We start from the raw sequence: 17,707 nt of genomic DNA, 5'->3' as shown, positions 1-17,707 counted from the left end.
AAAGCCCAAAGGGTTCACAATTGCCAAAATTGAATGTTTCAGCATAGTCTGTATCCATGATATACTTCTGCCTAATTAGATACTCCCTTTAGTCACCTTCTTCTAGTTCCTAGAATTCTAATTCTGCAAACATTCAAATACATGCTTAGGTTTAAAGTAAAGCTTACACATAAACGATTCCAGTGTTGGAAACAAATATAATCTTTGGCTTCTGGGAAAAGAAAACAGTTATAAAGGCTTGACTGTGGACTGAAGGAGTTCCAGCAAACCTACTCAAGTTCCAGGTTAAGATCTTTTGTATCAGTATTTTTATGAGACTAAGATCCACATGAAGAAAAAGCAAACCCATGGAAATCTCACCACAAAAAAAAACACCAACAAAAACAGGTTGCCATTTGAATAACGAGTTTGGATTTTTCTGCGAGCCCAGAACTTCAGGTGGCATGCCAGATACACAACTTCTGGCTATTCTGAATCAAACCACAATTTTTATTCTCTTAGAACAGTACTAATTAAAATCATTTATTTTAAAATATATTCAGTGTCTCAGAAGGTTAATGGTTCCAATTAATATTTTTCCTTCTCCAAGAACTTACATTATTTGTGTTCTGTCACAGCAGTGCTGGCAGATCGTGTCAAAATACGCCTTTGTTGTGGAAATGTGTCTGCTTAAACACTTTCTATATTTGTGATGTGGCATCTTCTGTGAAACATACTCTGTTTTCACATGCAAAACAAAGACAGAGCAGATTCCTATTCTCTACAAAAACTGTAAATGATCTTATACAAATCCTGCAAATGACCTAGAACCTTCGGTGGTGGCTTCTTTCCTTTTCTTGCTCTGTCTGCTAGAAATAAAAGTAATCCAAGAATAAAAGTAAGCCAAAAAGAGGAAACACACGGCTTCCTTTTCAGTCATAATCCTGAAATTTCTTCAGATGCAGTGAGGTTGCACAGCCATAGAAGAGGGAAGACTTTTGTCATCTATAAACGTTAATCAGCAATTTTGTCGAGAAGCAGTGACGGAACAGCACCTAATGCCTCCATTACAGTGCCTATAGCAATCAGAGCTATTTCCCTTTGTTTCCATTGCTATTGCAAGCACTCTTGTTCAGGATGCACAAAGAATGCAGAGGTCTTCAATAAGGTGGTGTCATTTTTCTACAGACTCTAGACTAGCCATAACTGCAGTGAGGAGCACAACCTATTTGCGCTCCACATCGATTTTTTGCACTCTTCCATGCCTTGACAATGTTTTTTCTGGAGAGCAGGCAGACGGTTGAAGCAGTATCATAAAATACCTCCCTGTTGGTGCAGCAAGTCTACATTCTGATAGCAAAATGCACGCATGAGCAAGATGAAAAAGCTTACTAGTCATTTTCTAAACAAAAGTGCATTATTTAACACACATCAGTACTGCTGAATCTAGTTAAGACATACCTTTCATTTAAGAAATGAACTGTTTATCTTGATTTCAGTTGCATAGAACCAAACCACTGTTTAAAAGTTGTATCCTCTGTAGCCAATGTTTGTGGGTGAAGAATAAGGTTTGCACTCTGGCTCCCCTGGGAAATGCATTGTTTCTATGTACAGGCAGGGAAGCTCAGAGGAGCACAAGAAACAGGAATCCATGGGGAAATCTAGGATGAAGCCAGTTACATTTCCTCGCACCCACTCAAATGGCATCATTACTGCATGAAGACAACAGAGAAACTCAGAAATCAGATCAAAATGGTACTGAAGCACTGAAACAGGTATTTAAAGACTTTAACACACTTCAGTATTAAACACATGAAATAATGGTGTTCCAATTTTCTAAAAGAAAGAAAAAGGATTTTGTAAGCTAACACAGAGTACTTACATTCCTTAATAAACTAAAATAAATGGCCACTTTATAAGCGCAGTAACATGTTCCAAGGTGCGTGTTGCCAGTTACACACACCCCATATGTTGACTGACGAACACACACACCCTGGCGCGTGTTCTTGCTTATGTATCTCACGTGCCTCCCTGTTAAGCAATGGAATAAGAAAGACTTGCCTTGCAAACTGACTAATGTTGCCTCTTCTCACTCGGTGACTTCTGCAGAAAATATTCCCTAAGAAAAACAACTTCTGAAACAGAGTTAAGCTATTTGCAATCTTAAGTACACTCTCTCTGTCTGCAAGACCCAACTCTGCGATAATCTCCGTTTTCCGTATCACTGTCAAGCATGTGTTTTCCCCCAGACTGGGTTGGCATTCAGCATTTTTCTGCGTACATTGCTGCCTGCTGTACAGACACAGCCCTCCTTACAGATTGCTCTTTCCATACCAGCCAGTTACTCTCAATGACTGTGCCTGTTTCATTATTTTCCTCTTTATAAAAAGATGGGCATGCTCATGCTCTCCACACAATGGCAAGGTACGCTGTGGTATGGAGATGGCCTTCTTTTAGAATGATTTTTCTCTTTAAAAAAAACCAACAAATTTTGTTTTGCTTCTACTTGCTTATTTTGAATAAATGCAAATGAAAAACTCAATGAAACTACTCATTTGACTTTCAGACCCTTCTCTCTCAATCAGCTTCAAATACCTTGTAGTCTACAAGGTTTTCTAGGTTATCCCAAACGTCTAGCAAACTGTCATGATTCTGAGCCAGTTCTTACAGTTGTATATACATCAAATTATATAGAGCTTCAAACAAGCTTTTTTTATTAAATTACATTGGCATATGCAACCCTGAGGTATTCTGGTGACCTAAATAGTCATCCACCAAGTTTCCACCACTCATAAGAGATGTTAATGTCTCGTTTGGACATGAACAGAGCCCTAGCTTTGCGGTCCTGCATGTATGCATAACAATCCTTGCACACACTTTATGAAAATGGTATATTATGAACCAGTGACCCCCAGATCGTTCCCTTTTCTCTTATGATACATTATTATAGTACTGCCTTCATTTAGCTTGATGTTAAGAATTATTTTTTGTAATAACTAAGATCGTACAGAAAGAACCTGTTTGTTTCTGAACAAACCTATTATCTTTCATTGTTCTATCTACTGCACATGAATGGTATTTCTACTTATGCCTAAGCAGCATGTACATCATGTGTGCAAGACATCCACCTTTCGTCTCTGATGGAGTAAATAAAAGGTAAAGCTGAACCTCCTCCAATAGAAAAAAAAATTAAAATCAACTAGTGGAAATTCTGCCTATGATTTCCTATTTTATCTTCTCCCCACAGAGACTTCAAAAACAACAAAAAAAATGGTCCCAATCAACTGAATGGACTAATGATAGCATCTAATATCCATAAAGAACCTTAAGCAAAAGATTACTAACAACCTTACTGAGAAACAAGTGCATATCAGCTAATCCCTAAATTCAACAGCTCTTTAGAGTCTTTTACTAATGTAGAGAGCTTGATCATATTCTAACTTGCTCATTATAAAGCTCTGGGTTCAGAGGTTTTCTAAAACTAAAACTGAAAAGGTCACCACCTTAAAGTGTACAACCAAACAACGAAATCGTACACTGGCTACCTCATTCTCCCAAGCTGCACTCCGTTGTGATTGATACTAAACCAGTGATATGCACAATGCTGGGCTTTCTATTTCACCAGAACTTCCATTTTTACTGAAACATCTTCCACCCTATTAGAGGGAGATAAGTATCAACATTTAATATAGAAGTCACTCAACATTTTACATTATAAGATCATGCATTTAGTAGCTTATGGTATTGTGAGCTTTGACCTTCTTGTCCTTCCCAAGCTGGCTGGCTGCCTTCACCGATTTGTTTTGTAACATTCCAGTCAAAACATTTCAGCTGTTGCATGAGAAGATTAGGAAAAATGTTGCTTTATTGCCAGTTTCAAAAAATTAAAATTTATTGCCAGTTTCAAAAAATTAAAATTATTTCACCCTAACCTTTAGAGGGAGGTCTTGAGACCTGATCACATTAGAAGGACTTGAAACATGTCAATTTGAAAAACCTTTGTGAGGTCTCTTGATGTTTTACAGACACGTTTTCCAAGTTTTGACCACTCAAAGACTGAGCCTACCAAGGCTCAATGAGTCTGCAGGCCATGCTGGATCCAGGCTTCCAAAACAACAGCAGGAAAACGACCTCTCCTCTTATTGGAGTCACTTGAATCTAGTCAAGCAGGAGGAGGAAAAAGAGGACACCAGAACTGACTCCGCAAGACAGAAAAGCCTGGTATGAGGAGTGAACATATTGAAAACGAAGTGTCTGGACAGTGGGGCAAAACTGATACTCACTAAGAAAGGACTCTAGATGTCAAAGCCTGGGAGGAAAAAGAGGATTGAGAACTCCTGGCTGGGCAGAAACACATCCAATGAGAAGCACAAACACAGGGGAAAAAAGTTGACATCAACTGAGCAAAAAGACTAGAAGCAAGAATCATACTAAGATCAGATTAATAGCTTGCTGAAGATCATGAAGTCAGTAGACACAGCAAATACAGACCAAGAGGATACTGCATAAAGAGAGCAGGAAAATTGAATTGGGAGAAATATCAAGGAAAGAATATAAGGAAGAAGTTAGGCTTATCAAAAGTTGGAAGAAACATTACCACTGAACAAGTAATTTATCTACACATTCTTATGTTGTCAGAAAACACCCTGGATAACAGGTAAAAGTCCCATTCTTGCATAGTAGACCCCACAAAGGACAGCCAAGGAGTTTAATATTGTTGTCAATTTACCATCTATTTCAAGCAAACAAGTTCTCTACAGCAGATCTAGAGGGTCATGTACTGCTGACAACCCAAAGATCTCAATATGACACCACACGATGGAACCTGAAGAATCCCTCAGAAACTAGTAATTGTTAATCTGATTTCAAACAGTGTAAATCAAAGCCCTCAAAAGTAAGGAAATGTGAGTATTAAGGTAATTAAAGTAGAGGCGATCATAATGACTTGTAAAAGTAATTTTCTTAATTAATGCAATTTAATTAATCACGCACAACGAATACCACTTTAATTAACATAAATAAAGATTGCATTATGATGCACATGTACAAAGAAGAACGATTTAAGATTGTACACGCAATCTTACCTATGGCAGTTCTTAACTCATGGGTACTCGACAAACACAACATTCTCTACAAAGCTATTTTAGTATAGTATACACAAAAACACTACATACATACTATGCATTTTGCATTCACAGAGAGGAAAGCTGGGCAGAAGACCAACTGCAAAGCAAGCTCTAAACGTGCCCTTGGCTATGGCCCAAGCACCATAATTGCAGCCGTTCCTCTAACTTCTGTAGCTGACAGTACTACACTAACATCCGTTTCAGCATCACTCCCGTAAATATTTAAAAAACAAGACTTTTTGGAACGCCTCTTCCTTGACTGTTATCACTACCCTAATGAGGCTTATTAAATATAATAAGACTCATGCCATCCAACATGCTGACATGCCCTGCTGTGCTTTGCTTATCTGCCACAAAGCCCAGTATCCCCAACTACAAACCATCAAGGCCCTGACAGCTCCTGAGGATGCTTCTACAGGAACCGAGCCAGGCCATACATCTCTGGAGAGCTCCTCAGCTGTACCCCTCCCCTGCACGACCCAAACACTGACACAAAGTGGAAAGAGTGAGTTGAAAGGATTTAGAAAGAAGACGTTATCATCATGTAGACTGCTCTCAAGTAATTCAAGTAGAAAGTGAAAACCTGTACCTTTATAAGGACACACACAAGTTTTAGCAGTTAAAACTTGCTGGACAGGTACACGAAACTTAGTCATAAAACTAGTGTTACTCCTCTAGATAAAGTCGCTTGCTTTGCCACTAAACCCACATGAAGAATAGGATTGACCTAACCCAACACTTAAGAATTTACACCCAGTCTACAGGTACTGCTCTAATGCATCTTATTTTTAGAGGCGTTATTAATTTTAGCTCCGTATGTTCCCATGTTATCTTACAAATACAGTATTATTTCCATGTTACTGTTAAAAAAAAAACAAAACAAACCAAAAAACCTCACTTGGTATCACGGTTACAGACTCATTGAACGGAGGGACAGTATTTACACAACAAACTTGAATCTGACAGTCTTTAGAATTTCCCACCTTGTTGATAATCTGGAGGCTTTCTAACACGCTGTGCTCCTCATCTTGAATTTGTAAGTCTAGAAGGCATGAGTAAGAACAAACTTTGGCTCTTGGCCTTTGCTTTCTCATCTTTGTACTTTTCCAAATGAAATAAATATGCTTTGATACCTTCAAGCGAGTTTTTTGGCACGTGTTGCAGAGAAGATTATGAAAGTATTAGTGATGCTAAAATACATGACTTGAGTCGATGTAAGGAAAGCTTTCCATTACAAGGAATAAGAGCAGGCATATTTACTTTTCTATTTTATTTGAAGTAAACCTATTGTATTTTTTACATACATTGTTTGGATGCATGTTTCCACAGACAAAATAAAGTCAACTTACCCTGGCCCTATAGTATATCTGTTAAAGGAGAAAATATGCAGCCCAGCAAGTTTTCCCTCCAACCCTTCTTTTCAGGCAAGTAATAAATCTTGAGTGAAAAAGTCACTGTGCTCTTCAGCTGTCACCACTAAGATTTTGTTTTTTAAAACTGTAGCAGCCTTAAGGCTGATTTACTACTCAGCCCTCCACACTGACAATCGAATAGTTGGAAACGAAAATCACTTTTGCACACCTGGAAATATTTTATTTGCTGTACTCATGAGAAAACAAAGTTTTCATCAGTGAGGAAGGAGCAGGGGGGAAGAGAAGGAGGGAAAGAGAGAGATTCAGGTGAATCTTTTAAAACCTAGTTCTTGACTTAAAGAAAAACTTCACACATATGTACATCAACACAGAAATTGCCTCTGCATTCAGAGTGGTCAGGCTCTCCAAGGACTATGGGTTCACTATGCAATCAAGCCTCAAATACCAACTTGGAAGTCTTGGCCAGTAAACAGCAGTGCTCATCAACTGCGTCTATTCAGTCATTTCAGTTTGGCAGGTGAAAAGAATGTGTGGCAATTTTTAAATCATTTCATTCACTCTCTTGCTCTTCTTTTTTTAAATAAACTTAGTAAGCTCTGAATCACCCTAAAATGCAACATCTGATATTAATAAAGGCAGAATTATACCTTTGAGAAACAACTACTTTCCAGAGCACCTCTTTGCTCTGGTGAGAGTTGCAAGTTTAACAAGATTAAGGGTAAAAACCCAAACACATACCAGAGAAAACCAATTGATGGAAAACGTGATGGTGCCAAGATTGTGAAACTAGTTTAGAATATCAGATCATCTTTTCAATGGCATGTAGTTTGATATCATTTTTCCCTAAAGCTTAATTTTCTGAAAATTTATTATATGCTCCAGAACAATCTTGTCTTCAAAAGAAATCCCACATCTTCTGTTATTTCAAAGAACCGTACTTGCACCTGGGCAAAATGATGTAAGCACTCTAGGTGCCGGCTGACTGAAAAGGAGACCCACAAAGTCTCGCTCTCTGTTTTTAATCCCAGGGCTTTACAAGAATATGAGGAGTGCCCTTTGACAAGCAGAGAGGCATTTCAGCATTTCAAGTAAAAAAATAATAATTAATGGTTGAGCGGTGCAGAGAGGCACGGCAATTGTACTCACGTGCTTTGATTCCTACTCTGAAATACTTTCCCACCTGCTCTATTCTCATGATTCCTACAAAGCCCATCTACAAATGAAGACTGATTTCAGTAATATGATATAAGGGAGGGAAAGCAGGTTAACAAATTACTTGTTAGCTGTCTCGACCAGTCCCAGGCTGGACTTCAGCTCCAGTAACCTGGCAGTGTCAAATTAAGTATGTAAAAAGATTTCACTCTAACTAGTGTTTGCTTAGTACTAACTTACTGAACTGTCATAAAACACTTTGCCAAGCAATAAGTGTCCCAGCACCATCTCCTAGTAAAAAGGACCCAGTTTTGTGCTCCAGATTTTTCAAATCTGGATGAAACTTGCAAAGAAGTAACACTGAGAAATGACAGCCAGAGACATATCCCCATTCCTGGCTGAGACTCTGCTTGTATGGTATCACTGCAAGGCTAATGGACATTTGACTGCTCATCCTTCAGCCAAATCCAATGCAGAGTAGAATGAAAAGCGAGATATTTACATTTCCTCTTCCAGAGTCCTAAAGCACTTTAATATAGGTGAGTCCTTCTTTCAGGCATAGCTTGATTAAAGAGTTTCACACCTCAGTACTAGGGACAGGAAAAGAAAAATAAAAAAATCAAAGTTGTTCTTCACAATTCCACATACAAGTCTATTTGTGTTCACATACCTAAAGCCGCAAGGAGTGGTGGGATGGTTTGTAGAGAAGATGGAGCCAGACACTTTCAGAGGTACACGGCAGGCACAAGTTACAGCAAGCTAGGTTGCTAGATATAAGAGAATAATATCTTCCCGGTGAAGGTGGCCAAACAGTGCAGCAGGTGCCCAGAGGCCGTGAAGTCTCCATCCCTGGAGAAACTTAAAACTCTCCTGGATCAGTCCTGAGCAATCTGGCCTAACACTGAAGTTGCCCTGCTCAAGCAGGAGGCTGGACCAGAAGACCTCCAGAGGCCCTCTCCAACCTAGAGCATTTTCTGATCTTTGATGAAACAGTGCAGTGGGAGGGTGTCACAGGGGGAAACACAGCACACGACTGATGCATTATGTGGTCTGTAACTCGATAGTCCTATAGTATATTTGGGAAAACTGAAATCCTACCAAGACAAAGCTGTAACACAGGGAGAACTTTTAGACCAAAACGGAAATCGCAAATAGGCGACTATGTAACATGGTAGTGAGTTAAGGTTATGATGCTGCATCAGTCTGCTAAATATTCTTGTAGCATCACCTGCTCTAGAGCAGCTTGTATACATTTCCAGACAACAATGAATAAATAGGCAAGCTTCTTTCCTATTCCTTTTAACTTGTAAAACTGCAAACCTAAATATTTGAATTTCTTCCATAAGCCATCAGAAAGACAGAACTTTGATGTTTTTAAAGAGGAAAGATTATTTACTTTTGCTGCAGGCAAGAAATTATAATTTCTTTACTGATTCAGCCAAATGGCTCTATCGTGCATTTTTTATTTTCATCAAACCAAGCCACTTTAAGGTTGTCCCATAACTACACAGTAATCAACATTTCGAGGGGCAGATCAACTTGATGAACCTCTGTTTGACTTCTCTGCCTAAAAGAACTCCTTCAAATCCAAATGAACCACAGGGGAAGGGAGTTTTATTCCCTTTCCTCATCCTTGGCAGTTGCTAGGAAGAATATAGGCTTCAGTTTTGTTTTAGTTTGTTCACGTAAGCAGAACGGACAACTCCATAGCATCCACGTAGTTCTTCAACTAAATACGCTGAATTCCAAGTCAGTGGTTAATACACTGAAGCCCACAGAGATTATCTAAGGAACAGCAAAACTCACAGGTGAAGGAAGAGAGAGTGGAGGAGGAAGGCTAGGGAGCAGGAAGGTTTTAAAAAGCAAAATAAATATTGAAAAGGAGGCAGCAAAAATCCTCTGCACTGACACAATACGCAGAACACATGTTCTTATACCAACAATCAAGATGCTTCAAAACTGGGAGCCAAGCCCTCAGTGAGCTGCTAACAAAGCATTTGTCAAGATTCAGCTCTTTCAGTGTTCAACGTACCAGGACAGTTCTTGGTTTAAACTAAACTAAAGCCCATGAAGGAGGACAAAATCCAGACTATCATCGATCTAGAGACAATGGAAACGTTGACAGTACAGCATCTCATCAATCTTCATTTGTCCTATCACATCCTGTCATTCTTATGCAAATGCATATTTGAGGATACATCTTTTCTGCACCCCAAGATAAGGAGAACTGAAGCTGTCAGGAGAACCAGGATGTCATCTTATACCACAGGCCATCACTTTACTCAGCGCCTCGTGTTTTACATCACAGCTAATGTGTTTGACATTCAAATTTGACCCAGCAGGAGGTAAAACTATCTGATGCCACAGCAACAAGCATCTTGCTTCCTGTGCTAAAACATTCACCAAGGTCCCTGGGGATCTGACAGTCTCCCTTCCTTAGCTGTGCTCTTGCTAATGGAAATTGAAACACTGTTTAAGAGGAAAAAAGATATCTGCATGAGCAGGTAATGATAGCAATTCACCCTTCTCACCCAAGGAATGAGCCCAGCAGTAACAGGCTAGGAAAACAGGTTCCACTGAAAAAGGAAAAAAGGGCATACATATCCTGATGAGTTGGTCTAGGTTTTCTTCCATAGAAATCTGTCAGACTATAGCAGAAGGCCTGTCCACATGTATGTCTGAATAGGACATTTCATTTCAAGCTAATCAAATTATACTCAGTGTTCAAAACATCTAATGCGAGGTTTGCAGGGATGAGTGATCTCTCTTGCTAGGCCAGCTGATACATGGCAAAATACAGACAAGCTTTGAATTGTAAGCAGCTCCATAAAGTTACTGCAAAATATTTTAGGTATGAAACAAAAAAATAAAAAAAAATCGCTCCTGAATGGGCAAGTCACCAAAAACAAAAAGCATTTTTCCAATTCTACTTACAGAACGAAAAATAAAAGGGAAGATTTTACTACTATTACTGACTCAGAGTGTTTTGTTTCTGTATCACTTTCAAAGAAGGTTCAGAACATCTTGTTCCAGATTATTTCCCTTCCAAGTGAAGTCACTTTCTGTATCATACATGGCTGAAAACAGTATGTACCATTTTTGTTTTCTTATGAAAAACAGAAATTATCCCGAAGTATTTCCAGCATCACATGAATGGGATGCAAAGTAGCTAAGTGCTATAAATGGGGAACACAAGGTTGGAATAATATTTCAATACGATTATGACATCTTCGAAAAATTACCTTATTAATAGACATTTGTTACAAGTCAAAACATGTTTACCATTAAACATGACTTTATAAAGTCTGACACAAAATCTATTCACTACCTGAAAGCAACACACTGTAGTCTGCAGAGATGATGAAGTCTGCACTGGGCTCAAGGGAATACCCTTATATTTGACATTCCTATGTGCTGTTTTGAAATTAAAGAAGATTAATCATCACACATTTTCAGTTAAGCAGCAGTCCAATAATTAAGATGTTGAATGGATTATTACCAATTTTGTAAGGATATAATACAAAAACTTACAAAGTGTGCATTCCTCAAACATTTCTTGATTTGAAAAGCTAAAAGATACTCACAAAAAGTATACCAGACATCTTCCCAATCCCTGGAAATGGAGAAGACAGACTGCCTTATGCCTTTATACCACACGTAAAGCTTATGTATTAAAAATTACTGTATAGTCACCATATACCTATGAAAACAGGACACTCATTTATCGTAATACATAACTGAACTGATATTTCCACATAAAAATATTAAATTGATCTAACAAAATGTTACCTTTTCAAAGTGATCACCTATCACAAAGTAAACTAGAAGTCCATACTTAAAGATTTCTCATTAAGTGAAGCTGACAATACAAACGTTTTCTGGTGTCAGTATTCTTTTTTCCAGGGGGGAAAAAAAAGTGCAACTCATGCACTGCAAATATCGCATAGACCAGGAGAAGATGGTGGCCTGGTATAGCCTGTCCGGTCTGGATGAAGCAGGATATGAGCAATGTCAACTCAAATGCAATTCTCCAGTCTCTTTAAATCACAGTTTAAAATCCCCCTTCCTCCACATTGGTGAAATTTTGCTCTGCTATTCTGTAAGTGAATGCTTTCTTCACAGTTACCAGAACTAATTTTTCCCCATTTTATCTTGGTAAAAACAGTTTTAAATGAAGATCTAAAATATCCATTCATGGTTTCTTGCCTCCCACACACCTTGCTCCTGTGGGAGGCACTGTCTCATGCAACTTTTTCTCTTTTCTTTACATTTAAAGTCAAGACTATCAGCTTTACTCATGGAAAGAATACATAAGATACATTGTCATCTCAACGCAACTGTGTTGTTAGTTCTTAAAAGTTCACCACCCCCATAAAATTCAGATGCACAGAAGATGTAAAATTTTCACCCACCATATTAAAATGAAAACTTTCAGCCTCAGGCTAAGACATCCGGATTTGCATCAGTGATGCAGGTACAGTTGGCATACATCTAGTAACTTAGGTTCTATCTAGAAGTTCTCACTATTGCAGGGTGGCACCCATAACACACGGTAGCACTGTCCCAATATCACCAATACTTGAAATAAACACTGTCCCAGTATGCCAATATTTCAAATAAAAAGTAAAGTATAAGAAAAGAGCATTCACAGTTGGCCCAAGAGAAATTCAGCAAAAGGGAAAATGACAGAGAACTGAATTCCCACGTGGTGATGGAGATAACAGCACAATGTTGAACTAACTCAGAAGAAAACTTCCTTTCTGTCCAACAAACAGAATCTTTTCAAATTCAGCTTAGTTTGATGCCAAAGAATACTCACCAAAGAACACTGAAATCAATTTGAACTTTTTCACTGATGAGTTTTACCATCTTACTGAAAACTCTTTGCTAGCTCTACTTTACCATGGCAGACACAGGAGACAGTGTCTAAGTAAGCCTCTGTCAGGACACCATCAGCTGTGTGGCTTCTTTCAGTTCAGAAGGGAAGAGGCTGTGTTCTGGAGTCAAAATACAAGTTTTCTTTTCCCAAGACTTTGTGTGCATACGAACCTTACTTTAAAAGTGTGCACTTCATATATACTTTATGCCTGAATGCTCCAAGACAAATAGAAAAGACTATTCCAGAAACAGCTTAAAAAAATAGGAGAATTTGTTAACGTTAAAATTATTTCAGAAACTTATAAGAAACCCTAGAAAAGATCAGGAAAAATAAATTTAATTAAGTCGTCATCTAACTCATGAATGCAGCGAAGGCGAAAAGTTGTGGAATAAAGAACCTTACCGACACTACCAAATATATCTTAAAGGAAATCACTTCAGGCTGGTCCGTCCACTGCACTTAGCTGTGAGCAGGCACAGCAGTGGTAGACGGTTTTAAAGTGGATTTTCTAGAGGGTTGCTGGGTTGGTTTTGTGCTCGGAGGTTTTCTGCAACTAAGTGTTACAACCTTCCTGTCTTTACAAACTTGAAATGTTATGTCGCTCCAGCAGGATCCAAGGAGAAATTGCACTGTTTACAGTTGGAAACAGTATTGCTGGCAGCAGGCTAATGGTACCGAGGAGATATTTAATCTTTTGAAAGGAAGTAACTAATGAAACCAACAAACTCCAGCAAACCCCTGCATAAACAAACACAACAGAAGCAAAAAACCACAAAAGCAGTTTGACAGAAATGTTCTTGCACAAGTTCAATGAGCTTGATTTAAGCAAAATTTCTTCTAGGAAACAGACACTTAAGGCTATCCCAGAACATTTTGTTTCTGTTAAAAATTCTGTAGAGTGGAAAAAAAATTAATCAGGGACACAATCCTTTCCTTTGTCTTGTTTTCATTTTCCAACTTCTACTCCTAACGATTAAATTGATTAGACAACAGTTTGGAGAGTAAAAGAGAACTGGATTATTCCAAAATCAGGTCTTCTCTAGAGAACAGGATATATGACAATGCATCTATTTGTACCTTGTCTATCATGTCCGGTCTGTTTGTAGCTGCCAAGATTGTCACGTCCTTCAGCTGTTCTATCCCATCCATTTCCGTTAATAACTGAGCCAAGACACGGTCTGCTACATTTCCAGCACCTGAAGAGCTGATGTAAAAAAAAAAAAAAAAGCATTAGCTTTCCCTTCCTAGAAAATTGGAGAAAGGAAAGAATACACTGTTCTTTTCAATTTACAGAAGTCCATCTTTTCATATTAATTCTTTCTGATTTTTATTTTCACCTTCAATCCTTGACATAGTATCAGTCATATGAAGCAAGTAAACGTAAATTGGAGAATTAGTCCTTCAAAAGATTTCTTGGTGTTCAGTAAAGCAACTGAGGTTTTTTCCTTACTACCCTGCTATGTAGGTTATAAAGATTTTAACACAATGTGGATGTCTGGAATAAACATTTTTAAGATAACAACTGAATTCATGCAGCTTCTTTACTAGTCAGATAAACTTTTGTTTTTAGCAGCATCCAAGTGAGTGGATGCTTACACCACCCTATGCAGTATAAAAAAAATAGGTAGTTATGCATTTTGCAGGATAGCTCTACATTTTTATGTTCTCCCCAACACATGAGAATAAATTGAGTGCTGACCAACTGTTTCATAATAGCATTGTCAGTCCTTTAACTCTAGCTGATATTCCAGATATCAGGGGACCAAAAAAAAAAAGACTGAGAAACAGAAAATTCAGTGTTTCATGTCTCTACCCTTAAACAAGTCCTTTTCAATACAATTTTTAAAATCTAATCTCTGCAATTTTCCAGATACCTAACTTTGTGCTAAGAAGCCAAAAGAAGTCTGATATTTAAAGTGAGGCTGGGTTTCTTCCTGCAACATACATTTTTCTATTGTCAACCCAAATCTACATCGAATTAAGATCATTTTTTAATCTCAAATGTTTTGAAAGTCCTTTTTCAACAGTACTTTTAAATGCTTATACAGATATACACACACAAATGCAGTACAATTACCATGCCAAATACTAGTTTCCAAAAAGAATTACTAAGTTTTAAAATGTAAGCACTCCAATTATTTCCAACAGCTAGAGAATAGTTGCATAGTTATTATGAACGTATCCTGCTGCAGCACTACCATCCACCACCAGCACCTGCACCCTTAGCGCTTCCTAAACATCGCGCAGCCAAAACAGTAATGAGTCCACCACTGCTGTACAGATCTCCTCCAAATAAATTCTCTGACTTTCCTATTCTACAACTGCTTCTGCAATTTTCCAGTGCAAAACAAGTTAACTTATCAGACCTAGTCTGGAAAATATCTTTGAGGAGCTACAATAAGTGTTGGCTAAAAGAATATTTAGGTTGCTAAGAAATATTAGAGAAGGGACTTGGGTTAGCTAGCTGTCAGCTATCTGGTTTGCTGCAGTCGCATTAGGAATTCCCAAGTGATGTCAGAGCGTTTCTAACATACCCAGGGGTCACGGTCCCATTGACTTATAGCGGGCTGAACATGACAAAACACTTCAGGTGTCGGACAACGATAGTAAATGCTTTTCGAAGGACACCGAGCTTAAAGGAAATTAAAATCAACTTTGTAACATAAGCGAGTCTCAGTAGGGATTCAGGCCTCCCATCTTGCTTAAGTTTCCCATTTACTTGACTTTATACCCAATGGACTGCACATAGGAAAAAGCTAAGCGAAGGAAAAAAAAATAATTGTAAGACTGAGACTAAAACATTAACTTTATGAGATGATCTGAAGCTCGAGGACTTTGGGGGAGATGCTACACATTTTTATTTTTTTTAAGAAAACAAAGAAGAAATATTTGGTTTTAAAAAGAGAGGTGACTAAAACGGATATTACATCTTTCCCCAATAGAAACATGTCTCTTAACAAGCTTCAGATTGAAAAAAATGATTAAACAAGTATTTATTCTGAAGAAACCCTCCACTGTTACAGGGGAACGTATATTGCAAAGACTTTCATGCAATCAGGGCATAATCAGAAAACTGCAGTTAAGCAATCACTGATGGTATAATACTGCTCAAACAATGAAGGGGGAAACTAGTGCATTATTAGGGGCTTTATTATTATCTGTTAAAAGCAGAGTGAAAAAAATGAAAGCCACACATGCAAAAAATATCAATCATAAAAATAGTATCAAATGAAGAGATGTCTGGCACCTATGACACCAGGAATTTCCAGTTTCAGTGCTTTTATTTACATATTTCACTAAGCTGACATATGATGCATCATTTTTAGCAGAGACTCTACAGCAAATTAGCTTTTGGCTCAACAGGATGCCCTGTAAAAATCACAGGCAGGCACAGGTTTACCACGAGAGATCTCTTTACCAGCTGCTCGGCGCTGTGTCAGAGCCGCACCATGCACTCCGAGAGCTCCAGCGCCGCCCAAGCTGTTAATCTGAAGGGTGACACACAAGTATGCGTTTTCCCATTTTCCCATGATTTCCCAGCAAGGGTTTCAAATTAACACAGGCAACGTTCATTAAGACTGCCCGGACTCTCGACGCAAACGGCAGCCAGAGAAACAAATTATGATTAACCCTCCAGTCCCACGGAGGCACTGCCAAAACCAACTTCCAGCCAAGGGGCTGCCTTTGCCCCCCCCTCCCAGCCCGACCTCCGCACGTTGATGTCATCATCACAACTGCATGGAAATAGTCCTCAAAAGGCACGTCCTGGTACAAACTAATTTCCTGTCAACACATCGCCTGCAAATCCAGGCAGTCAGAATTAAGCCCCTCACAAAATCCACGCAGGGCCATGTGTGCGCGTACGCGAGAGCTGTGCCCTCACCAGAAATACCTTGAACTTCAAAATAAAAAGCTTGTGAGCAAAGGGGAGCCTGGCTGCTCCATCAGGGCCTGAGAATTTCAAGTACTCTCTTGTGTTGCCCTAAGGAAATACATCAGTCTGTAGACTACGTGTTATTTTAATCTTTTCGCCAACTCCTCTTTCTTTAAAATACTCAATGAAGGAGTTTTAAAGGCAAAAAATGTCTTTGCTTACTAGTTTACTACATTAGTTAGAGCCAAATATCCTCCTCTGTGTGATATTTCAGCTAATTCAGCAAGTGTCTCACCAGTCTCAGACCAGGCACACACACTTCACTTGGCCGACGGAGAAGCTCCCCGGACAGCAAAGCCTGTCAGGTAAAAATACCTGCGGATTAAAGCAGACTATTGAAGGCGAATATAGAAAACAAAACCAGTTCTCAGTTTTTTATTTTAGCTAAAGGTGCTTCCAATATGCATGCTGACAGACTAAAATATGTATTCTACAGTGTACCAAAGCCTCACGATTCATCTGAATTGATTCTGGCCTTCGCTGATGGAACTGAGACACTCTGAGCCCCAGCTCCAAATTCAATATAGCAGGTGGGAGCTCTCCATAGCACCTTTCTTATTCTTATCTCCTTTTGCCTTATCCAATGACCATTCTAACCAGGTCGATTTGGATCTCAGTGGGCACCAACATTTCCACTTGAACATCTTAAGCCACTCTCACACTACTTTGGCGGATACAAAAGCAACTGCAGTCTGATTCTATCACTGCATCAAGGAGTACATACAGTTCACCAGCATATATAGCTCTTCAAGCCAAGGAGATTTTATTTCCAGACATAACCAGATATATGAAATCACCAGAAATAAATATTACCATTCTTGCTATAGACATTTTTTGGACAGCAATTGACTTCTTGTTTTGCATATTTTTACTTCTTTAACTTCCTTTTCTTCTCCACTCCCTCTCCTTTATCTGACATATTTTTAAAATCTGAAAAGTAAAAACACTCTAAGATTGAAGTCATTATGGTTTCACCTCACAATGAAATTTGGCAAGTATCACCACTGCGAGCTGGTGCAAACATACACTTGCATCATCTGACAACCTAGAACACTTTCAAAGCCAATACAATGAATACGTGGGGTTTTTTTTCAGAACACCAGATGGCATTTTCATTGGAAAATGTACTTCAATCTCAATCATCATTTAAATCCTGTAAAGGAGAACCAGTGACTCTCCATCCCACCACTGACTTCAATGGCACTGAAGCCTGTCTGAACACCTTAGCTTCGGAATCAGGACCTTAGTTCAGTTATGCTGCTAA

At 38.6% G+C, this 17,707-nt stretch overlaps 1 protein-coding gene across 1 annotated transcript in view; it reads right to left on the bottom strand.

Moving 5' to 3' along the window:
- The window catches only part of AFG2A (AAA ATPase AFG2A), a 195,823-nt gene that overhangs the window by 122,955 nt on the left and 55,161 nt on the right, over window positions 1–17,707 (bottom strand). Inside the window, exon 14 of the mRNA XM_086612562.1 lies at window positions 13,587–13,713. Within this exon, the coding sequence (XP_086468688.1) occupies window positions 13,587–13,713 (127 nt within the window). The remainder of the gene's footprint in view (window positions 1–13,586; window positions 13,714–17,707) is intronic.

This window comes from Tauraco erythrolophus, chromosome 5, assembly GCF_009769465.1.
Source record: "Tauraco erythrolophus isolate bTauEry1 chromosome 5, bTauEry1.pri, whole genome shotgun sequence".
Lineage (NCBI taxonomy): Eukaryota > Metazoa > Chordata > Aves > Musophagiformes > Musophagidae > Tauraco > Tauraco erythrolophus.
Note: the sequence above shows the minus strand (reverse complement) of the source record. Positions and strands in the feature narration are given on the sequence as shown.